The following is a 24,097-nucleotide window of genomic DNA, read 5'->3' on the forward strand; positions in this document are numbered from 1 at the left end:
CAATATATTAATAAAGGAATGTAGCTGCTGAAGCCCCTGCAGATTTGTTTTATTGTTTGTGTTCATGCAGACCACGGCTGTACAAGACCCCATCCAAGTTCTTCACAAACTCTAGACTTACTTTCTGTGTCTGTCTCCTCCGCACTGAAGAATAGACAAGGGAATCTTGTGCTTCATCTTGCCAGTGCCTCTTTTCATAGGCAATCCAAGGAGCCTATCCTGATTTAAATGGCTATGGGAGAGGAGTAGGTTACTGAGGGGGGAGGTGACTATCTGGAGAGTATGTACAACTGGAATTTATGATTCAGCACTGACAGGGAGAAAGAGTCAGAATAAAATTAGATCTGAATGAAGCTTGCATCTGGGATGAGGAAAAAGCAAGCTAAGCTGAAGGAAAAGCATGGAGAGAACAGAGAAAAATGTAACTAACAGAGATGAACAGCCTGTGAAGAACCTCCTAGGACAGCGTGCAGAGGTGGGTGTCAGGGGTTATATACAGTGGTTTTGAGGCAGTGTGCAGACAGGTCTTTGAGAGATTTCTCTGTCCGATTTTAACCACTATCAACAAAACTAGCCTGGGTCACAACAGCTAGGATGAGGATGTGCTGCAAGCAAGAAACTCACTGAATTGTTATGTTAGCAGAAAGGGAAATAGGCAACTTTCTGCCGAGGTCACAGAGGATCAGATGTTTTACTTGCTACTTATCCTCGATTCCCTGCTGATGGTTTTGACCTCATTAATGTCAGGTTTGGGGTTTTCTTTTCTTTTAATATTTATTCCCTTTGTTTTATGCACTGACTCAGTGTTTCCAAACAGAAAAATATGAATTTTCTTAAGAAATCAGGAAAACCCTTTTTTCCTTCCATCTTCATGGGGGAGATAAGCCAGCCAGGCGTGTTAGAGATGATAATTTTATGAGAAACTGAACACTACCACTCTTCGTAGCATCTGCCAGAAAGGTTATAGCCACACAGCTCTGACTCATCGTAAGAAAAGGTTTGTCTTACACAATGAAGGATGCGGGAGCACTTTGGGAAACTAGTATGTGATCACGTAAATTAGGAATGCATGTGCCTCAGACTGGAGTCTTATGGCATTGACAGCCTTAATGGAAGCATGTATTAACCTCGATGGCATGATTTTGCCTCTTTTAAATTATTAATTTACTAATTATTAATTAACGTAGCTTCTCACGTAGTTTCAGTGAATTGTAAAACGCATATGACCTAGCTGTTTTACAACACCACAAATCTAAACAAATGCAAAAAAATGCTGTATGTTTATTTAATTTAAATATATACCTTAATATAACTGGTCTTCTGCGTGAATAGTTATCATTATGCAGATATGTGCCCACCAAAAATGCAGCTACCTTTTTTTTCCCACTAACTTCAATATTCTTTTTCTTAATTAATAGCTATTTGCCTTCCTACCAATTATTGATATTTACATACATGCCAATTTTGACCATTGTAGCAGACTAGCTGGGTCAGGTTCATATGAAAATACACAATTCCCTTGTGATGCAAAGACCTGCACAATATATCAGCACACACTTCTTTTACTTCTGTCATGTCCATTTTAAAATGAGATTGTGACTTGAAACGTCAATGGTAGAGTTTTTGTTTTGCCCATTTCCAAGCAAAAAATGTTTCACTGTTATTTGTGTTGTATTTTTCATCACTGTTTTCCCAGTTCTTAAAATTCCAGTTAAAAACATAATGCTGTGTTCCCTAGAGGCATCAGAGGCAAGATGACATACTGTTTTCTTTTTCTTCCCATTCTCAGTTAGACAATAAAACTGACTAGGCATGTTCTTCAAGTAAATCCTTTATCCCAAGTACAGTGAAGTCAATTATGATTCATCTGTAGGTGCTTCTTTCTCTTGGCAGTATAAAGGAGTCTTTCACATGAGCTTTGCTAAAACACTTTGCCTATGGCCTGTTGAAACTTGAATGTTCTTCTTCAGGCCAAAACAAGCTCTGGAGCATGCTGTGCTGATTGTAAAGTGTGGAGGGTATAATGGAGTTTTACACCTTCATTTACAGTCCAGCCCCAGTTGTAGCTGGCTGGTGAGGTTTTCTAGAGTATTAGTGGCAGGCCTTGTGGCTTGCGCAGTAGTATTTTGGTCTGGGCTTAGGGGCACTGGCTGGATTAAAGGTCGTCCTTTTCTTTATGGTCTTAGACCTAACCTGGTCCAGGGCTAAGCCTGATGAAGAGTTAGCTGCTTTTACTTCAAATTCACTTGGTAAGTAGCTATGAGAGATAGTTAGGAGTCCTTAGTGGTTCTCACCGGAGGGTGTCCATAATAAGAAATAGCAAAATAGTGCATGCTAACTACTGTTGGTATCCTCAGAGACGCGTGACACTAATTTTCCCTTTTTTTTTTTTTCTTCCTAAATGCACTTCTCAAGCATAAGATGAAGAACAGCAGCAGCCTCTGCCCACAGGTTTGCAGTCCCAGAATAGATTTCCGACAAAGTGGTCTCCAGAGCAGATGATCAAACATTTTTTCCCATGCGAGAGCATTAGGTCCATTCTTATGTGGACTTTGCCTGGTCTACACCCTTTGAAGTTTATCTAGGACTTGCTGAGAGAGGAGGAAGAGAGAGAGATGGGAGGCAGCTAAAAGCTCTGTTCCCCTCCCTTTTCCCAAAAGTCATCTGATTTCTCGCAAATCTCTAATACGGACCAGATCTGTGCACTCCCCCACACAGCCGGAGCCAACAGGGTTGTGCAACTTGTTCTGGAAATTCCCTCTTCTGCTGAAAGCCGGTAAGCTTTTTTCTTGAATCACAACCTACCGGGAACGCTGGAACATCACACTGCTAGGGGGTGCTGCAACATTGCAGATGAAAGCTCTCTTCCCCATTCCACAGGCTTGGATACTTTTGGAGTGAAAAGGGAGGAAAAAGAAAAAAAAGAGAAGAGAGAAAGAGAACATAAGGGAAAAGAAGAACACATGGACTAGGGAGAGAAGGTAAATATTGCAAGCTTTAGAAACGGGAAACAAAAATATTCCTGAGTGCCGCTGTCTGACAACTAGAAGGCTCAGTGCGTGCTGCCCCCAGGTTGCGGTGCTGGGGAGAACGAATTGGGTCCCTTGGTTGGGAGGTGCTTTCTGTCAGTTTGTTAGGCTCTATAATGTTCTTTGGAGGCACTGATGGACATAAAAGAAGGACATGAGTTCCTCTGAATAACGACATAGAGATTACTGCACCATTTTGTCAACAGTGAGACCAGCATCCATCCTCAGTGCTTGGGGTTGCTGTATGCAGGAAGGAGTAGTGAATAATCTTGCATTTAAGGCAAATCATTGGTGAATTTTCTGCAAGCTTAGTGTGTTAGTCCTTGACGTGTGTAACAGGCATGTAGAAGTACAGGTGACATTAATCAATCCCACTGTTTTTTTTGTCCCAGGCAAAGTCCAATCCCTGAATGTTTTCAGGAAAGAAGATCAGCTTTTTCCAGATGTGGTAAGTTTCTCAATCTCCATTGGGGCAGGCTTATTCATAATTTCATTTTATAAATGGTGTTTTTCTTTTAATCTAAAGATTCTGGAATCTGAATGCGTCTGTTCCCCAGGCAGCCTTCAAAACAGGATAGTGAAGCAAGAAATATGATTTAAGACCCTTCTATGCAATTTCTGCAACATTACCATTCCTCTACAGCTGGAGAGAAGCAAAGATCAGCATGGAAGTTGTGCTCTTTCAGTTTGAAATTCTGCAGGAGAAGACAAGCCCCACATCTGGTTGTTGGACCTCTAAAGACAGGAACAATACTGTTTGCTACACACAGCCAAAACTAGCCTTTTCACTAGGGACTGTGTGCATATGGAGATGCAGAAGACTTCTGCAATGTAATTTTTCTTCCTCTTTTCTCAGGTACCTTATCTTCTTCTGTCATCCTGTCTGGGCTGATGCAGCCTCCATGTACGGTGAGATCTTGTCACCCAATTATCCTCAGGTGTACCCAAATGATCTGCAGGAATCTTGGGAAATCCAGGTCCCTCCAGGATATGGCATTCGCCTTTATTTCACGCATATAGATCTCGAACCTTCACAGAACTGCGAATATGACTCTGTAAAGGTACTGTCCCTCCCTATTCTCATCAAGAGAGAAAAAGACAAGAAGTCGAGGTATAGCGTATAGCAGCAGGGCTGCATACAAAGCTCAAGGCTGGAAGAAGAGATGCACTCTTTCTGTTATGATCCCAAATAAGCCCAAATGACTGGAAATATCTGTGCTAACAGTCTCTACGTTGATGTAAGTTTACTTTGGAATGATATGAGCACTGTCTGTCGACTGAGCACAATATCTGTACTGCACTTCCTGTGTTCCTCTCATATCCATTGGAAGAGCCCACTAACACCTCCATATTGTATTCAGAATTAGTCCATGAGTGAACATAAACAATTAATGAAAGTGGAGATTGATTGGTAATGACTAAAGTTAAAAACAATCAAGAGATCTGTGCGTGGATAGTGGCTACTCAGAAAAAAATGCAGTGGCCTATTGTCCCAATCTTTGCACCTATTTAAAACGTAAAACATTTGTTATCTGAAAAACCACAACAGGTATCTCAAAGCAGGGAAGTCAGTAAGAGGAAACGTTCCTCAAGGATCCTACATATGGCAAGAAATTTGTTCTCTAGGGATTCTGTTCAGTTTTACCTTGTCTGACTGTCTTCTGCCCTTGACCATCTCTGGATGAAAAAGTAGCTTTAGGCCTTCTGCTGTGACGTGGCTGTGCCCTAAGAGAGAAATCTAAATGTCATGAGAAATGAATGCAACTTACTAGCTTTTGATTAGTTGTCTACAAACTAGAGGACTCAAGTACTGGTAATTACACATATTTCAGTAATGAGGCAACACCTTTCTGAAATCTGCAGATCCTGTCTGGTGGCCATGTTGAAGGTTTGCTCTGTGGGAAGAAGAAAACTCGTGCCCCTGGCTCCTCGATTGTGGAGGAATTTTATGTCCCTTATAACACCCTGACTATGACCTTCCAATCAGACTTTTCCAATGAGGAGCGTTTCACTGGTTTTGCAGCCTACTATGTTGCTGTAGGTAAGGTTAAAACAGACTTCTCTGAATCTCTGTAGTGTTCAAGAATAGGAGGGGGGGGGGAAGCTGGGGGAAGCTGTACAAATGGGTTTCCTTATGAAAAAGTCCTATTTACAAGAAATCCAGACAGACAGGACTGCTTTCCATTGTGGTCAGTCTAAGTGCTGCCTTCAAGACATTTTTTCCTTGTTGTTTGCTAGTATTTACTTCACTTTCTCATCTTCCTCCTGCCCTTAGGGCCTGCTTCTAACCTGACATATTTTCTTCTCACACTTGCAGACTTAGATGAGTGCACGGATTTTGTGGAGGAACCTTGCAGTCATTACTGTAATAATTATATTGGAGGTTATTTCTGTACCTGCCCACCAGATTATTTCCTCTATGAAGATAAGAAAACATGTGGAGGTAAGAGATCTACATGAGTTGTGGTCAACAAAAAGAGTTAATTTAGGCTAAGTGGGATATTGTGCTTGAAAGAGTTTCTCTGCTATCCCTCTCAGTCAGTCACAGCAGATATATTATAATGACAAGGGCATCCCAGTGTAAATCTGAACTGGTAGTAGACTGTGTCTGTGAATTTTTAGCATTCTTTTTGTGTGGTATCAAGAAAACTAAGGAAGTTTTATACAACGTTCTCTAAAGACTGTGACAGAGATCCCTCTTAGCATACTGTATTTCTTTTAATTCCTGACAAAACAAAGTAGTTCAAAGAAGATAAAAACACAAGGCTACTTGGCTTGACTGGAAAAAAAAACAAACAAACTGCAAAGTCACAAATGAGACATACAGAAAGAGGTACAAGATGAGAACCTACAGAGGGTCTAAATCATAAGTGGAAGGTTTAAAAAAAAAAAGATGGAGGGAGAAAGGGAGGACACTAAGCAAGGCGAACAAAATTAGTGATATGCTGAAGCTGTTCTCTAGTACTGAGGACACCAGGAAGTTGTCTTCCAAATGATGGACAAGTAGGCATGGCAGGTGAAGCCACTCAAAGTTAAGGTCCCTCATAAACTGAATAAGGAGTTGTGATTGTTTTCAGTTTCTTGGGAAAATGCAGTATTAGATGTGATTAGTGCTGGTGACTGGAGAGACTGGAGATACAGTGGAAGAAGGAAAGCTCATCTGCTTCATAATTGAACCATTTCCTTGTTGAGTCCTTTCTCTGCTCCTTAATCCTAGTGAACTGCAGTGGCAATGTCTTCACTGAGCCATCAGGGGAGATTGCTAGTCCAAACTATCCCAATCAGTACCCAGAGAACTCACAGTGCAAGTACCAAGTGGCTCTGAGGCCAGGCTACTTTGTGGCATTGACCATACGCAGTGAAGACTTTGATGTGGAACCAGCCGACTCAAAAGGGAGTTGCCACGACAGTTTAATAGTAGGTATGGGGTAGGGAGGAAGTCAGGATGCTCTGGGTTTCCCCAGAGACGTCCTCATATTCAGAAGACCTTTGATTGTTTACCTTGAATTTCATCTATGCTGCCTTTTAAAGTTTTTGGGAATACTAAAAAATAAAGTTATTAGGAATCTCTCTGTGAGTACATGTTGTATTTCATCACTTCTTCTTGTTCGTTATTTTCCCAGCTTGTCTCTGGAAAGCAGCGTTATGGTCCCTATTGTGGCAGTAAATTCCCAGGTCCTCCTGAAATCAAAACTAGGAGCAACATTCTTGACATAATTTTCCAGACTGACCATGTGGTACAGCACAAAGGCTGGAAAATACGCTACTATGCTGAGCGTGAGTATACACTTAGCAGTACATTCCCTCTGCTGATGAGCTAGGGAAAGACCTTCCCCCTGGTCAGATTCATGATACAACAACATGTTAACTTGCTCAGGCTGCTGGGTTTAATATTCACAGCTAAGGAGCTATTAACTAAACAGAGGATGCCTGTAAACTAGAGAGAATAATCGCTATGAAGAAAGAAGTTTGTTACTTGAAGAAAATCTTGAAGTAAATCTTGAATCAGTTAATCACTGATTTCCTCTTATCTCTTCAAAGCCATAACCTGTCCCCTGAGTGTCATTCCCAATTCTGTTCTTGACCCAAAGAAGGACAGGTATATCTTCTCGGACAATGTGAAGGTGACATGTATGGAAGGCTATGAAATTGTGAGGGTAAGTTACACAAAAAAAGCATATGCCCTCTTTGCCCCTCCCGGCAGCTTCCTGCTGCTACTTCCCATCATTGAGCAAAAGAGCTCAATGTTTTTGCCACAACTGTATCAAGTGCAAACTTTTTCCAGCAACTGCAGCATCCTGAGGAACCTCCACTAGAGTGTCTATTTCAGATACATCTCATGGTCAGTGACTTATATGTGTCATGTTCTTTTCCATAGCAATATGACAGCATCACGACTTTTCACTCCAGTTGTCAGAACAATGGTGAATGGAGCAACTCTAATTTCAGCTGTATTCGTAAGTGATCTGTCTCTGTATCGTGGGAAACAGACTTTAATGAAGTAAAATGCACTAAACACACAATCTCCAGACTAGGAGAACAATGAAGGACTGGGATGTGAGCATGCTGAGAGGACAGAGGAACTAAGCATGGATGACCATACAGGGATCAACAGAGCTGTGTGGTTTCCCATACTACAGAATAATCACATTGTTTGGTGAAGATACCCCTTTGATTGTCTTTGATTGTTTGTTTCTTCTCTACAGCTGTGAACTGTGGTGATCCCAGTCCTATTGACAACGGTAAATATGACTACATCTCTGAACTTCATGAGCCTCTGTACCAAGCTACTGTCCAGTACTTCTGCAAAGCACCTTACTATACACTACAAAACAAAGGGGAAGGTAAGCGTTGTGTCTGCTGCAGAAACATATTTACTTCATGAAAGGCCTAAGAATTAGTACTGCCATTGTTCATGGAGCTGGTATGATATACCCCATTAAGTCAAAGCTGTGAAAAGATTCTTCCTGGTGTGGGGTTGCAGGCAGTGGTTTTGTGTTCCTTTTGTGTTTAACATACTGAAGTGATGTCTTTAATAGGGGTGTTGACCTCAGATGTATTAGCAAGTCCTATCTTCATTTGTCTGGTATATGAACCACAAAGATTTTTACCACACATTTCTGATGGGGAAGTAAAGGACTTAAGAAGCCTATTAGACGAGGTTCCTCCTAAGCAGGGGCAGAAGCACCCTGGTGGAGTTCTCTGCTTTTAGAGAGATCTCACCAATGTTTATCAAGCTGTGCTTGCTTTGGAAATGATAAGGTTAATATACTGTCTTATATAATAACAGTGCTTACGCTGTCTTCATCTTGATTGTATCTTTCTGGCGCTCTTTTCTTGTGTTTTCAAAGCGGTATATCAATGCTCAGCCAGTGGACAATGGATCAATGAAGAAATGGGAACAGAGCTACCAACATGTGTTGCAGGTACTATCAAAACCTGTGAATACATATGCACACATAGTGTGCTTCTTTCATTTACTCTGTTTCTGCGTACCTTCAAGTGTGCACATTCAGTTCTTCAGATCTCTGACTGTTCTGTACGTAGCAAAAAGACTGACAGGTCAAAAGAGATGTCCAGCAATAGCAAGTGTTTCTTCCCTCAGTCTCTCCTAAACAATATTGAGAACTATAGCTTTTCTTCAAACCCTCCTTGGGTTCAGTTTCCATCAATCACTGGTGATGCGACACTATAGGGAAAATTCACTACTCTCACTTGAAGTCTAAATCTAAACCCTAAGTGCCTTAGGAGCACATGTCCTTCAGTATTCAGCAATGCTTAACAGGTCTGAAAGCTTAAGCAATATCTCTATCCAAGACTTTCTTGTCCTCTCATTGTATTAATGGGAGAAACTGGGGAGGAAAGTGCATGGGTACTTTGTCTGCTCCTCACTGCTGGCAGTTATGGCTGAGTATTAACTTCCAGATCATAAAGAGAGTTTAAAATTGTATGTATTCTGGACACTGTTCAGCTTAACAACCTCTCTTAATGGAGGCAAAATTCCTACCACTATCTGTACACAATGCCTCTTTGCTACTCCATACTCTTAAAACCTCATTTTAAAGTACAAGGCCCAGCTGAAGACTGTTCGACTCTCTTACAAGCCAGGTCAGTCAGTGACTTGGACTATACCAGTGCACAGTGCAAAAGTCAAATTGAAAGATGAAGCTCAAATAACATGCAACCAAAAAGAAGGTTACAAAGAATGTGAAGCCAGATTTTCTCAGAGAGACATAGAGACACAAGGCAATAAAAGGCAATGAGCACAAATTTAAACAAAGTAAATTCTGGTAGTGTTTGTGGAAGAATGTTTCCCAGAGTACTGAAACCGTGGTTCAGAGAGGCTGGGTAATCACCACCCTTAGAAATGCTCATAAGTCACCTAGCAGAGCCACCAAGCAACTTTGCTTTGCAGTTAGGAGGATGGGGAAGGGCAGTTAGGGGTGAGCAAGGGTTGAACCAGAGATGTCCAGAGGCCCCTTCTTCTGCTTCATTTGAATTGAAAGCTACTTACCAGCTATATTTCTTTCCTTAGTCTCTGACAATATAACTAAGGGTTCAGTTCAAAACAGACAATGTGAAAAGCAATCAATTTCCTATCCGTGTAATAATGACCAGCCTCATTTTTGCCCATATGCCACATTCTGCATAACCTGATGGAACATTTTATTCAAAGAGCACAGAGCATTTCTGCACCCACAGGACTCAGATAAGATCTCCACTGACCTATTGCTTAAGATTTTACATACTAAAAAATGGAAAGGGAAAATGGAAAAACATCAATAACACATATGAACACCTAATCTGAGACTATCTGTAGTTCACACACATGCACAAAACAAATCCTTTCGAAGAGTAGTGTCTTTAATTCTTCTAAGTATTTAAAATGTATTTTTTATAATATTTGAAAAAAATATTTATTTTTACCTACAGGACATAAGTCAGCAAAGCAAAAATGCTAACTGCAACACAATGAAATTTTGAGCTTAGGCAAAACCAGCGCTGATTGGTTGACAACAGCTGTGAAATTTAGCGTTACAGAACAAGAATTTGAGAATGAGCATTTTCAGCCTAAATTGAGTGTTTGATAGGATTTTTGCTTGAATTTTCTTGAATTTCTCTGTAAATGCTCCCTTCAAATTCTATGAATTCTATGACATAGAATATAAACAGAAGTTAGTTGCTCAGAATCAAAAATGATTTAGAAGATACAAGTGAGGACTATGGGCATTTTACTATTACCAGATAAACCTCTAACTGCTAGTTCTCCCATCTGGTTCTTCATTTTTCTTTTCCTTCTAGTCTGTGGCATACCTAGTAATCCTATCCGAGAGACAGGAAAGATTTTTGGAGGAACTCGTGCAGAAAAAGGCAACTTTCCCTGGCAGGTGTATTTTGAACACCCAAGAGGAGCTGGTGTGCTCATCTCTGAAAGATGGGTAATGACTGCAGCTCATGTGCTGGATGGATATGACATGCCTAGCATGTTTGCTGGGACAATAAATATTGGTGGAAGAGCTTTATATGAAGAAGGCAAGCGTCTGGTTCCAGAGGCATCATTCATCCATCCAGGCTGGAAGAGGCTGCCCACAGGCTCTCACAGGACTGATTTTGATAATGATATTGCACTACTGAAGCTGAAGGAACCTGTGGAGATGGGTCCAAACATCTCACCCCTCTGTCTTCCTGGTAAATCACCTGAATATGAGCTACAAATAGGGACTCTAGGCTATATTGCTGGCTGGGGATGGAGAGAGAAAGGAAGACTGCCCAATTATCTTTGGAAGGCCCAGATTCCTGTGGTGGACATGGACAAGTGCCGTTCTGTGAAACCAGAGGGCTCTGCTGATTCCAGTGCATACCGATTCACCGACAATATGATCTGTGCTGGTGGTAGCAAGGACAGCTGTAAGGGAGACAGTGGTGGAGCTTATTCCATCCAAGATCCTCTTAATAGCAGCCAGTCTTATGTGGCTGGGTTGATCTCCTGGGGACCAAGATGCGGTACCTTTGGTCTCTACACCAAGGTAGTGCGTTATTTGGACTGGATTACTGAGACTATGAATAAACATGAGATGAAGCCCAGCAGAATTAGCTGATGAGCTCTTTCTCCCTTTAGCACAGTCACTCTTCTTAAATGTAATGGTTACGTATTCTGGTAGTAAGACTGGCTATGATTCTGTTCACTTTTCATGTATAACAGGGTAACTCACTGTGTCTGTGCGGAGTGAGTAGAGAGTCAGGAATATGTATTGTTTTTTCCCTCTGTCACTGTGGCTGGTAAGGGAATTTCACTTTCTTCCACACATTACTATGAGGAAGCATAAGAGGAAGATGCTACTCTGTATAAGGAGGCTCCTTCTGTTTCCTCTCAGTTTTTCTGTTTCATTTTCCCCACTTGATTAAGACATACCCATGCCCTACCTGACAGGGAGATCACAATGAAGAGGAGAGAGAATAATTGTTAGTCCCAGGATAGGTTCAAAGCCTAGTTTCTGATTTCTGTATTTCCTATATTGTTCAGAATATCTAATGGCATTAAAGAATGTCCAAACTTGCTTCCCATGTGTGCATTGTCCTTCTCCTTCTCAGTCTAGACCTAGATCTCCCTGAAATTAAATCAGGTACTGAGTCACATACTGAACCAACATATTGCCAGCTTTTGTCAAGCTCTAACTTACACTACCTTACTTCTCTACGTAAGAGTTTCTATGAAGTTCTTCTGAGTTAGTTGCAGCACACTGACCAACCACCACCAGCAACAGAACCTCACTTCAGTCTTCTGAATCAGGATAAGCAGAACAGAATATCTTCAAAACTCTTATTTAACTGTACCTAGGGCTTATTTTTTCAAACTTTATTGTGTGAGATAAGAAATAAAGATTGCCTGATTTTGGGAAGGTAGTATTATGGGAGAAGATAACCTAATATGTGTTAAGAGTGTCTTCTGCTCCAGAACACTACTTGAAATCCAAATCCCTCACAGTAATCTTTTGACTAAGATGGTCAGGGGACTGGTGCAGATAGCATATGAAGAAAGATGATAGAAACTGTTCAGTTTGAATACAAAGAAGTTAAGAAAGGGATCTGACTACTGTCTTCAGCTACCTAAAAGAGGATTAGACAGCAGGCTCTTCAAAAAGGTAAAGAGAGAGAAGAGACAATGGGCACTGAAACATGTACCATAGAAGATTGAGGAACCTCTGTTATACTGAATATCTGCACAGCTTGCCCAGGAAAGACCCTGAAGTTCCAAAGTTAGTCCTACAATCATCAGGATATTGGATGCTGTCTCTTGGAGCTTAAATTTTTCTGAAAGTCTAGTAAGTGGTGAGGATGATGTGTGCATCTTCTGGGAGACTTCATATAGACTTCTGCACTCAACTCAAGCACATTCCATTTCTCAGTATGTGTAACAAGCAAAATGTTATTTTATTGCAGGGTTGCAACTGCATGTTCCAACTTTAATCTAGTTTTACAGTCATTCTTCCATGTTGCTATTGTACGCCCATCTCATCTTCCATCTTATGCAGCGCAAAAGGGAATCGTTCCTTTTGCACAGTTAGGACTGCAATTTTAGCCCACCTGCAGAATCTGGTTGACATTAAATTGAATCAGTCAGCTGTGTGCCCTGGTGGCCAATAGGGCCAACCATACCCTGACGTGCATCAGGCCCAGCATTGACAGTGGCAAGAGGAAAAGGGATTGTCCCATTCTGCTCTGCTCTAGTGTAGCCTCACTTTAGGCACTGTGTGCAGTTTTGAGGACCACAATATAAGAAGGATGTCAAACTATTAGAGAGAATCCAAAGGAGGGCTACAAAGATGGTGAAGGGTCTGGAGGAGCAGCTCAAGTCCCTTAGCTCAACACACAGGAGGCTGCTGGGAGGCCTCATGGTGACCAGCAGCTCCTTGCAAGGGGAGCAAAGGAGCAGTGCTGAACTCCATTCTCTGGTGACAGCAACAGGGCTGAGGGAATGGAATTGTGTCAGGGGAGGGGCAGGTGGGGGATAGGGAAAGGTTCTTCACCAGAAGATGAAGAAGATGGGGCCCTGGAACAGGCTGCTCACAGCAGGAGGCATGGCCCCAAGCAGCTGGAGTTCAAGAAGCATTTAAACACCGCTCTCAGGCATATAGTCTCATTTTTGGGTGATCCTGGGGGCCAGGGGTTGGACGCAGTTTCTACAGAAACTGAGGGAAAGTTGTCTATCTTCCTTGTCAGATTCACAAATTTTCCTAGTTCACTGCAAAGCAAAAGACAATTATGATGGCTTCTCCGTATTTTTTCCTAATTTTTACAATGACTGAAGAATTGAATATTTTGTTGTTTTTGTCACCTGAACTCACTGAGCATCGCAGAAATTTTGTTTCTGGAATATGGAATATTCCCTAACTGCGTATGCCTCAGTCTCCATTCCCTCTCCAAAGACTGGGGTTAGTTCACTGCTTCTGTGGAACTGGATATCTTAAGTACTTAACAGCCGGCTGAACATGATTCAGCAATGTGCCCAGGTGGCCAGGAGAGCCAGTGGCATCCAGGCTGGTATGAGAAACAGCGCAGTCAGCAGGAGCACCATGGAGGTGGCTCTGGTGAGGCTGCACCTCAAGCACTGTGCTCAGTTTTGGACCACTCACTACTAGAAAGATATTGAGCTTCTGGAGCATGTCCAAAGAAGGGCAACAAAGCTGGTGAAGGGACTGGAACAGGTTTTATGAAGAGCAGCTGAGGGAACTCGGATTGTTCATTCTGGAGAAGAAAAGGCTCAGGGGACACATTCTGGCTTTCTACAATTACGTGAAAGGAGACCGTGGTGAGGTGGGGTTCAGCCTCCTTTCCCAGGTAGCTAGAGATAGCATAAGAGGTAATGGCCTTAAGTTGCACCAGGGGAAGTTCAGATTGGATAGTTGGAAAAATTTCTTCTCAGAAAGAGTGGTGAATTACTGGCATGGGCTGTGCAGGGAGGTTGTGGAGTCACCATCGCTGGAGGTTTTCAAGAAAAGGGTAGACGTGGCACTGGATGACATGGTTTAGTGGGCATGGTGACAATGGGTTGATGGTTGGAGTAGATGATCTTAGTGGTCTTTTCCACCCTAATGATTCTATGATTCTGCAATCATGCCTTTGCTCTGTATTGCCCATAAAATTGGCAAAATCAACAGAATTCTGTTCGTGAGTGTGTTTATATTGAGCATACAATTTCACAGATCAATCCTCAGGGTGTATTAACTTGAAAGCAAATGAGAGATCTTGACACTAGAGATCTGGATCTGGACCATAGGTCTTGCTCTGAAAACAGAGCAAAGAGACTGGGGTGATCTCACACCCAGGGTTCTCCTGGCTCAAGAAGGTTTGTGGTAATAAAACTACTTAAGAAACAACTGCAGAGAATATCCACAACGCTAGAGGCATCTTCTCTCTGAGTCAGAATCATTTTAGAGCTACTGTTCTGCAGTTAGAGCTTTATTTCATATAGTATGCAAAAAAGTCCACTGTCAAATTCTACTCCGTAAATATTCCTGGGAACTTTTCTTCACAAGTCTGACTGTTGTATTCCTTGTCTTCTGAATGTGACATTACACAGTTGACTCTTGATGCCCTTGAAGCCATACGCAGTTTTAGATTGGGTAACAACAGGCTTGTGAGAAGAGAGCAACTCCCACTTGCAGTTACAAAACTAGAAATATTTCAGTAGCAGATAAAGCAATCCCTCTATTAATGAAATCTGTAATTTGCTTTCAGTTACGGGAAGTATATAGTAGTTGTTAAAAAACAAAGATAAACATAACACACCTGTTTTCTCCAGCAATTATTTTAATATTCATAGAATTTCACCAATCCCAATGGGTATATGCACACTGTACTCAGCACATCCTCCAAGGTGTTGTTGCACTGCAAACTTTCCACACAATGTTGCCTACAAAATTAGACTGTAGTAGTTTAATGATATCGTCAGCACTTTAGACAATGTTTGCTGCCATGAGATCTCTGATATTATCAAGGTTTCATCCAATAATAAGACTGGGAGGACAGCAGTTTTGCTGAGTTTTGATGGTGCCACCAAAATTCATCAGATAACATGGTGGTTTTCAGAAATGCTTGTGATTAAGGTTACATGGTCTCTGTGTTTGAAAAGTCTTTAGGACATCAACAAAAGCTTTGGATATGATTTTCTGTATCTGGAACTCTGTATGTACCAATGATTCTTCAGCTGGACAGGAACATTTAGAGCCTATCCTCCTTTATTATCCCTTTGATCCAGTCCAAATAGTTGAGGATCTTGGTGTAGAAGCCATAGCCTTGGGCACAACCGATACCCCAAGAAACAATACCTGTAGCCACCCACCGACCACTTTCCATGTCTAATACTGTAAAGACACTCCCACTGTCCCCCTGGCATGTATCTCGTTTCTCCCTGCGAAAGCCAGCACAGAACATGTTCTCAGAGAAAACCATAGGTTTCTCTCTATTCTTACTATCCAGCCAACTCTGGCATTTCTCCCGAGAAATTGCTGGTAGGTGCACATACTTCAAGTGATTTGAAAGAAAGTTTTTTTCCACACCAAAACCACTCACGTAGCCCATGTACCCATCCATGTAGAAAGTGGTGTTGCTAGTATCTGGGAGACAGATGGGCAGTACTGAAGGGCCTAGGATTACTGGGTATTTCAGCTCCAGCAGTGCTATGTCTCCGTTGTAGTTTTGCTCATCGTTGGGATTGTAATCAGGATGGATAAAGATCCTACGTACGGGGTGGTTACCCATCTTGTAGAGCTCTTCTACATCAGTGTGGCCAAGGAAAATGTTAGCATCCTCTGTTAGCTGATCCAGGCTTACATTGTTCCTTGCTGACCCTTTGGGGAAGATGGTGTGGGCAGCGGTCAAGATCCAGCGATCGCTCAGGAGCGCTCCACCTCCACGTCCATTGATTTCAGTCAGAGCCTGCCAAGGAAAGTTGCCCTTGCCTGCTCGCTCACCACCCACAATCCTCTGGACTTTAATAACAGGCTTGTCCGGCTTCCCACACACTGCGGAGAAAGGTAAGGAGATCATGACATCCTTCACTGCCCTGGCTTGTCTCTCTCTTTCCTACACCATCGCTGTTCACCTAATTTTTGTCTTCCTGGATGTATTTCCCTGTCCTTCCTCACAAACACCATTACTCTCACTCTCCTCTATGCATGTTGTTCCTACTTTGTACTGGTGATAAGCATAGATTGTCTGTGAGTAGACAATGTCATCGTTTTTTACTGACCTGGCAAGCAGGCAGGAATCCTCTCCTGGCCATCTCGATCCACCCAGGTTCCCTCAGAAGAGCAGGTGTATCTCTCTGTAGGATGCGATGGGAGTGAGTGAGACCCAGGCACAGGACAGGAAGAATAGATTTCTCTCTCCAAGGAGTCCCACATGCTGCAGTCAGCCCTCCCATCCCAAAAGTACCCTTTTTTAAGGAAAAGCTGCCTGTAGAATAATCTGGAATGTGTCCCTATGGGACACATGCATCCTGAAGTGCCTCAGTTCCAGGTGAAGAACAGGAAAGTTCAGGCACCACTTCTGTAGAAGAAAAGCCTGAAGAGTCAGCTGAGTGAGTAATAACTTCACATGCTTGCAGATCCCTGTTTGACTTTATTTGGCCTGAAGAAGGGTATGAAGAAGATACAGGGATTTTAGATTCAAGTCTCTGATTGCAGTTGTTTGCAGAGTGTAGGACGGTGCTCTTTGTCCCAGAAATAGGAAAAAGATTAATCTGTTACTGCAAATGTTCAGTATCTATTTCTGAGTCTGTATTGCTCATCACAAACTTGTGGGTCATCTCTCAACACAAATTTCACTACCTCCAAAATTACTGCTTTTCTCAGAAAGTTAGTGGTGGTGACTAAAAATAATTTATATACAATACATTTTATACAATTTATACTGTATTAAATGTTTCCAAGAAACTCTATCCTGTTTTCTTTGAAAGCTGACACTTTCCCATTAGAACTTTACATGGACTTTTTATGTCTTTCTTGTCACCAAAACTCCTATGTCATCAAATCACGTTTGAGGTGCAAAAAGAAGGCATGTGAATGGTTTGGAATGTTCCCTTAATTTTTCTGACTTGCAACATAGATTTTTCTGCCTGTCTGTTATTTAGCCTCTAGATGTCTCTGCTGTTGGACAGTATTCCAAAGAGACTAAACAGTATTACAGCAGAGTGGATTCTGAGTTTATTTATTGGCATCTGGAGCAATGTGGATTTCTGTGATTGGGTTGCAGAACATTGGTGCATTGTGCCTCAAATTTCGGTGAAAGAATGAAATCCACCAGAGGAAAAAAGTCATGACCGCAGATGACTATCATGAGCATCACAAATTAAACCTTCAATTAAAGTTAAGGAGAGCCTGGAGGAGGGATATGAAGGACTCTGGGAATGAAGTAAGGTTGCAACAAACCTCAGGACCTATGCTGCAGAGCCAAGGAAAGGTTGGAAAGCCTTCATAAGAACCTCAAGACTGGGGAGTAGAGATTAGGAAAATTCTAACTGGAGATTGTAGTGGGCTTTTTATTTCAGTATTTTAATATCTGTGTGTGATCAGAACTCACCACCTCCTCCTCTGGTGACAATGTGATAATATGGTTCATTGCACTGGTATGTGATCACTGACTGGTAGGTATTGTTTGCAGGTTTGTTAACATAACTGAATATTCCATTGGTCAGTTCTGCAGGGCTGCCACAGTTCACAACTACAAAAAAGAAAGAGAAGAAAATAGAAATGAGTAAAAGACAGCCTTAATACCTGTAGTTTAAGGCTTGATTTGGACTGCGGCCACATTGTGAAGGATGGTGAGGACCAATTAGTACAGTGGGTAGAGAGTGGTTGCTCCAAAATGGATCCCAAACTGCTTTTAGATGTTACAACATTGTATTGACCTCTTAGTGATATTTTATGCATTTCTGTAGGGGAGGGAAAACATTTAGCTTTTTGGAAACAAAAGGTATAATGAGCGTTAACAGTGGACCAAGTGGCCTTTATAGTCCTTCCTGTCAGCATACCTGTAAGTCTACGGCCAAAGACAACCTGAGTCACAGACACTGAACTCCCTGTGTACTCAAGGGAATAACTTAGAGCAAGGGAACAAATTCCAGCACTCAGCTCACTCACTTTCACAGTGGGGCATGGGTTGATGCCATGTCCCGTCAGCTTGGCAGACAGCAGTGAAGGACAGCAGCTTCCGGTTGCCCTGCACAGAAGAAATCAGAAAAAAAACCAAAACATTGCTGGCTGTATGGAGCCCCATATTCATAGAATCACAGAATCATAGAATCACCAAGGTTGGAAAAGACCTAAAAGATCACCCAGTCCAACCGTTCACCTATTCCCAATAGCTCCTACTAAACCATGTCCCTCAACACAACATCCAGTCTTTCCTTGAACACCCCCAGGCTCGGTGATTCCACCACCTCCCTGGGCAGTCCATTCCAGTGCCTGACCACCCTTTCTGAAAAGTAATACTTCCTCATGTCCAGCCTGAATCTCCCCTGCCGTAGCTTGAAGCCATTCCCTCTGGTCCTATCACTAATGACACGAGAGAAGAGGCCGACCCCCAGCTCACTACAACCTCCCTTCAGGAAGTTATAGAGAGTAATTCCCTTCACACAACACACAAATTCCCTTCCCTTCCCTCACACAAAAATATTATCCTAACTGCCTGTTTTACTACTGCTCCCTCGCAGCACTGTGTTCCAGTTGCTGGCTCTCCCCTTGCTGCCTTCCTTCCATCTTGTGTTTGCTGCAGGCTAAAAATTATGCATAAAGAGACAAAACATAAGCAGCCAGCAACCATAAAAATTTGAGAAGTCTGAGGTGCTGACAGTACAGAGTTCTGACAGCAGGATGGCAATGAAGGCAGGTAGTATATTCTGCTTCAAGTCTGATTTCACATCCTCTCGAAGTGAGACTTGCTTACCAGTTCTTCCTGGAATCTTTGTTTTCCCATCTACAGGGGCTTGCCTTTTCGTGAGACAAAGAACGTACAAGAAAGGAGGCTAGGAAAAAACACTGGGAAAAAATGCCTGCAGATGCATGGAAAAACAGAAATAGCAAGAGATTGCCAGGAGTGAAATGGACAAAGAAAACTTTACTGAAAGTTGAAAGACACAGACTGAAGAGAACACAGAATATAGCTGAAGGGAGATGAGAAGGGATCTCACCTCCACCAAGTTATAGCCAGTCTGGCAGCTGACAATGAAATAGTCTTGATAACGATACACAGGTTGCAGGTCTCTGATGATGGTAAACTGATCCCGTGGGACAGGCTGTGGGCATCGTATTCCTGTTAGAAAAGGGGATAAAGTGGGTGGTTATTAACAAATGGTGTAGATAGGCTCTAGTAGTCATTGGGGAAGAGACATCTTACTCTCTGAGGTGTAGTGGATCTTCCAACCACGACTGAACCCTGATTCATCAGTGAAGAAGAGTATGTCCACCTCATTGCTTTTGGTTTCTATGCTGCCAGGTGACTTCTTGCCACAGAATTCACCAATCTCTCTTCCTTGTGCTTGGATCTAGTGACAAAATCAAGTATCTCAGGGACAGAAACATACATGTCTTCTCTTCAGTAACCCTATCCCTACCTCAATCCAGACCAAGTTTGCCGAAGTGCCTAATGATGGGTGGGCTGCCTGTCTGACCCATCTTTGCTGATGGCAGCACTGTCAGATCAGAACAAATGAGTGACCAAATACAAGCTCTACTTCTCCTTTATTGTGGGAATCAGAGCTATCAACCAATTTGAATCCTGAGACTAAAGCACATAAAACCTCAAGAAAGATGATTTTTTTTTTTTCTCCATTCACAGGAACGTGTGATCCAGAGCCTGTTGGTCTCAGGACAATGCTTATACAGATTCTGAAGGAGGGATAAGGGAACAGCTCAGTTTTGCGTAGTGGGGCATTCTTTTTGTACAAATCCTGTATTTCTCATGCTAGTAGTATCTGCAGAATTCCTTTTCAGCCCTGGCAGCAGGGCTTGAAGGAGAGTCTGCCAATTTCCAGTACCTTGAGCTGATCATAGGGACAATGGACTTGCTGGTGGTCATCAATCTCAAAAGGTTCCAAGAACTTCAGGATGATAGACAGGCCTTTTTCCAGACGGATGCTGTAGTTACACTGGAGGTCCTCAGGATAGGCGTGGGGGTATTCTGGGCTGCTCAGGTACCCAGATGCCTCTGTGAACAACTCACTGCTGCACTCCACTGGTGTAGAGGAAGAAAGCAAAGATCACAAGATGAGGCTGTGCCAGCTGCGGTCCCATTAACTGCTTCCTAAACCACTTCTCCCACTCTTCCTGGCTGAAGGGCTCCTGTTCTGGAATCCTCCATATTCCATCTGATCTTTCAGACTTTCAGTTTACCTTTGCAGGAGTGGTAGTCACTTTGGAGCTGATAGCCAGGTCGGCAAGAGCAGAAGTAGCCACCCACATAGTTGTGACAGATTTGCTGGCACCGAAGCCCCTCCTCATCCTCAGCAGCATTGCTAGGATCACATTCATCAAGATCTGAAGAGGTAAGAGATGCTGGGTTAAGAGGAGGAAAGTGTCAAACCTATCTGCTGTACACTGAAAGTATACAGAGATGAGCATCTTTGCTCAAGGAATCTCTTGATATGCCTGTTAAGGAGGAAAATTAGTTGGACCCGCAAAGCTTCTTTCTGCATGACAGATTGCCTCCTACTCACCCACAGCTTTATAATAGGCCAGGAAGCCCCTGTAGGGAATGACCGTGCCATTGTCTTCATTGGAGAAATCAGAGTGAAATGAAAGATGCATCCTGTTTCCCTTAGATACAAACTCCTTTCTTCCTGGGTGATTGCCTGTGGTTGACCCAAGCTGCCCACAATATCGTCCCAAGCTCTTCTTGTCTGCTCTGATCTGTCAAGGTGAAGGGGAGATCACTGTAGCCTCACAACAGTCAGTTATGCACCACTAATATCCAGCCACAAAATGCCAGTATCTGCTTCACCTGTTACTGTCTTTAGCTCCTTCCCAATCCTCTTTGGGGAGTGTGAGAGGTAGCCTCGTGAATGAACAGCATGCCTCTAGATTCCCATTTCCAGCCACCAATTACCCCAGGTATCTATCCACATACCTTAACATAATCATAGAAACAGGTCTCTGATGGCTCCAGGTCAAAATATCTGAAGGTCAGCTTCACCACATAGCCTTTGGGAACAATGATATCCCAACTGCTGATGTTATTGTTGGGGTATGGTTTAGGATAATTTGGGGATCTGATCTCCCCAAATAACTTTCTTGGGACTGGACTGGAACTGATCACTCCAGAAAAGAGGATGGCCCACAGGAGAAAAGGAGTGTGCCTGTGAACATGGCAAGCAAATTATGACATTGCACAAAACTCAGTCATCCAAAATCAGGGGAGAGATTCACAGGTGGCTCGCATGCAGTCTAGCAAAATGCAAACATGAGAGGCCTAGCTGCAGGTTCAGCTTTCAGCTAGGATCACACAGGAACAATTAGAACCGTGGAAATGAAAACGTCAGTACTGACCAACTCCAGCAAGGTGTCATGATCCAGCCAAAGAGATTTGTTCACCTGGCAAGCACTTTGAGGGAACATGGGTGAATTCCCCAAGCAGTGGCTGTTTGTTCCCAGCAACGATGGGCTAGGCTCCTCAGAAGCACTGTAAGCGTGGTTCCCCTTTGCTCTGGGCCAGTGGATCATTTCTGATCATCGCTAGTTTAGGGTTTTGCCTGATTCATGTGGTCAGTATCTGAAGATCTCAATCTCAGTTTATTAACGAGCAATCTGGCAGTGCCTCCAGCGTAACCCTCAGCTCAGTTATGCCCAACTCATCCTCCTGAAAAAACTGGCTCTCATTTGTTTCCCTTTCTTTTCCCTCTCCCTCTCTGGGAAACGGGACTGTCCATACTCCTCCAAAACACTCCCATTGCCCAGATCTCACGAAAAGATCCATCAAGTTGATCCTTCTTCCTTAGCCCTAGCAAAGTTTTAACGAAGGGACAGCAAGCACGAGGTAAGCCTTTTTGACCCATCCACCTCCCTGAAAGAGCCTAATCGCCCTCCACCCTCCCGGAAAGGTGTTGCGTTCCCGTTCCCCACACTCACACCTCCATGCGTTCGGTCGCAGTGCCCGCTATTCTCTCTCCTCCCGTTCTGTCCGAGCTCGAGCTGCACGGTCCCCGGCTGCGCACGGGGGGTGGTGAGAGCAGTGGGTGGGGAGACAGAGCCGGGCTGCGGGCAGCCGGGACGGGACCGGGCGCCTCCAGCGCGGCGCCTGCTGCCCTCTGCCGCCCAGCTGCTGCAGCTCCGCGAGGACACCGGTCTTGGGGCCAGCGAGGCTTTTGTGGGGCTCTTAAATCCCAGCCGGGCAAAAGCAGACTTTCATTTCTACGGAAGAGGGCAAAGAGGAAGAAAAATGATTACCGGAGATCTTTGGTGATGATTTTAACTGCATTCCAGCAGCTCCTACGCTTTCTCCTACTCCTTCTTGGGCAGTTTTCTGGTATAGAGAGAAGCACAGAAATTTCAGTCTTAACAAATTTTTAAATATGAGCTTTAAAAAATAAAGCCATCGAAAAACCTCACCTCTCATCATGCTGATGTGCTGAAGAACGCCTCCGACCACTTATTTATATACCTATTTATTGGGATGAGAACAGGGAGCTTCTTCAGGGAAAGGAAGAAACCTCAGCCTTTTGAGTTAAGCAGACATTAATGAAACTGAACAGGCCTATAGAATTATAAGCACTCAGAGAACAAGTGTTTTTTCAAAGGCTCTCATTTGCTGCGTGTCCCGCAATCGTCTGAAGCATTTTTAAGAGAAACAAGATGGATAAAGCCTTTGTTATTTAATGTTATTCAATGGAGAAATGAGAAAAGATAGCAACTTGCAAACACATTTCAGGCTTTCATCAACACGGTGCCCAAGCCTTGTTCTGAACTTCACAAACTTCAGAATTTTACAGCTTTCAGATTTTGGTGTAACACCATTCTAGTGTTTTCCCTTTGAATTACAGATGCAGAGAAGTTAATGAGTTTCTTGCACTGAAATCACAGAAAACAATCCACAAAATAATCCACATCATCTACAAAAACATGTTGAATGAGGAGGAAAATGGTGTTTATAAAAGAATGAAGAAAGTTTTTCCAGGATATTTATGAAAGTGCACTGGAGACTAGCAAAACTATTCATCAAAATGCCTTTGAGTTATCTGGAAAAGATCACGTAAATGTGCAGTTAGTGCCTCTGTAATAACAGTGTATGACCTCAAACATCTGAATTAAGATTAAGGAGGAAATATTACACTGGTGCTTCTTAGTGTATGAATTTGGGCACCCTCACTTTTACACTGTGGCACAGTGGGTTATTCTGACTTACTGTCCCACCCAAAGGGAAGCTTTTACTTAAAGACACCACATGTGGAAAGAAAAGCTGGGAAGCACCAGAAACTGCTGAGAGACCTGTTACCAGCAAGTCATTGGTAGTGTTTACTTACAAAGAACGGACAGGCAGATGTAATTTAGGATCGTCTGTAAGGAAGCTGATCATTTCAATGTGTCATTTGCAGGAATATTACAAGCAAGCAGCACTATTAGGAGTTCCCAAAGGCACTTTTAAGATAAATCTTCCACATGGATTTGTTTGGTTTTGTTTTGTGTTTTTTTTTTCCCTGGTAACACCATCTGTGGTACCAGGAGAGTACTCCAGCTGCTAAAGTAAAGGTGAACACTTGAGGTGTGTCTATCTGGAGCAGCCCACTTTCGATACATGTCCCATAGACCTACTTGATTTCCCTCTGTTCTGCTCCAGTGCTCCTGCTGGTTGGTGTGCCCCTTCAGATGTTCTGTGTAATTTCTCTGCTGCTTTGAATACAGTGTGTTTCCGGAGGTCATTGGAAAGAAGGTCGGTCATCAGCCTAGAAGCATGCATGAAATATTCTCTGATGTGCAGACCCTCTCACACATGGAAAACAAATTGAGCTGGATACTCCATCGTCAAACCTGAAGCAACAAAGACAGAGGAACTCCTCTGTTAGGCCTCGTGTAGCT

At 42.9% G+C, this 24,097-nt stretch overlaps 2 protein-coding genes across 3 annotated transcripts; one reads left to right on the top strand and one right to left on the bottom strand.

The window, feature by feature from the left end:
• Positions 1-2,422: 2,422 nt before the first annotated feature.
• C1S (complement C1s) lies at positions 2,423-11,587 on the top strand. 2 transcript variants are annotated; one of them, XM_048928136.1, is made up of 13 exons: positions 2,423-2,776; positions 2,881-2,981; positions 3,422-3,477; positions 3,886-4,090; positions 4,893-5,070; positions 5,347-5,472; positions 6,247-6,446; positions 6,653-6,806; positions 7,071-7,186; positions 7,408-7,486; positions 7,736-7,873; positions 8,381-8,455; positions 10,332-11,587. In XM_048928136.1, the coding sequence occupies exons 3-13, from the start codon at positions 3,440-3,442 to the stop codon at positions 11,126-11,128; spliced, it is 2,106 nt and encodes a 701-aa protein (XP_048784093.1). In that variant the 5' UTR covers positions 2,423-2,776; positions 2,881-2,981; positions 3,422-3,439; the 3' UTR covers positions 11,129-11,587. The 2 variants fall into 2 exon arrangements, with proteins under 2 accessions (XP_048784093.1, XP_048784085.1); XM_048928128.1 differs by lacking the exon at positions 2,423-2,776 and having other exon boundaries at positions 2,808-2,981.
• A 2,917-nt stretch (positions 11,588-14,504) lies between these two features.
• Positions 14,505-22,381, bottom strand: C1R (complement C1r). The gene is made up of 11 exons (XM_048931942.1): positions 22,154-22,381; positions 21,156-21,384; positions 20,746-20,938; positions 20,423-20,566; positions 20,068-20,264; positions 19,428-19,575; positions 19,222-19,343; positions 18,173-18,251; positions 17,613-17,753; positions 16,282-16,356; positions 14,505-16,054 (listed from the first exon to the last, which is right to left on the bottom strand). Exons 1-11 carry the CDS (start codon positions 22,159-22,161, stop codon positions 15,252-15,254), a joined length of 2,139 nt encoding a protein of 712 aa, XP_048787899.1. The 5' UTR covers positions 22,162-22,381; the 3' UTR covers positions 14,505-15,251.
• Positions 22,382-24,097: the final 1,716 nt, after the last annotated feature.

The sequence above is a fragment of the Lagopus muta genome, chromosome 1 (genome assembly GCF_023343835.1).
Source record: "Lagopus muta isolate bLagMut1 chromosome 1, bLagMut1 primary, whole genome shotgun sequence".
Lineage (NCBI taxonomy): Eukaryota > Metazoa > Chordata > Aves > Galliformes > Phasianidae > Lagopus > Lagopus muta.

Excerpts from the sequence above, each read along its gene's own strand:
- C1S (XM_048928136.1), top strand. The coding sequence starts at position 3,440 with ATGTTTTCAGGAAAGAAGATCAGCTTTTTCCAGATGTG. Across the intron at positions 5,071-5,346 it reads AGCCTACTATGTTGCTGTAG|ACTTAGATGAGTGCACGGAT; the intron begins GTAAGGTTAAAA and ends TCACACTTGCAG. Across the intron at positions 7,187-7,407 it reads AAGGCTATGAAATTGTGAGG|CAATATGACAGCATCACGAC; the intron begins GTAAGTTACACA and ends TCTTTTCCATAG.
- C1R (XM_048931942.1), bottom strand. Across the intron at positions 20,265-20,422 it reads TGACTACCACTCCTGCAAAG|TGGAGTGCAGCAGTGAGTTG; the intron begins GTAAACTGAAAG and ends CCTCTACACCAG. Across the intron at positions 18,252-19,221 it reads CTGGCTATAACTTGGTGGAG|GGCAACCGGAAGCTGCTGTC; the intron begins GTGAGATCCCTT and ends TCTTCTGTGCAG.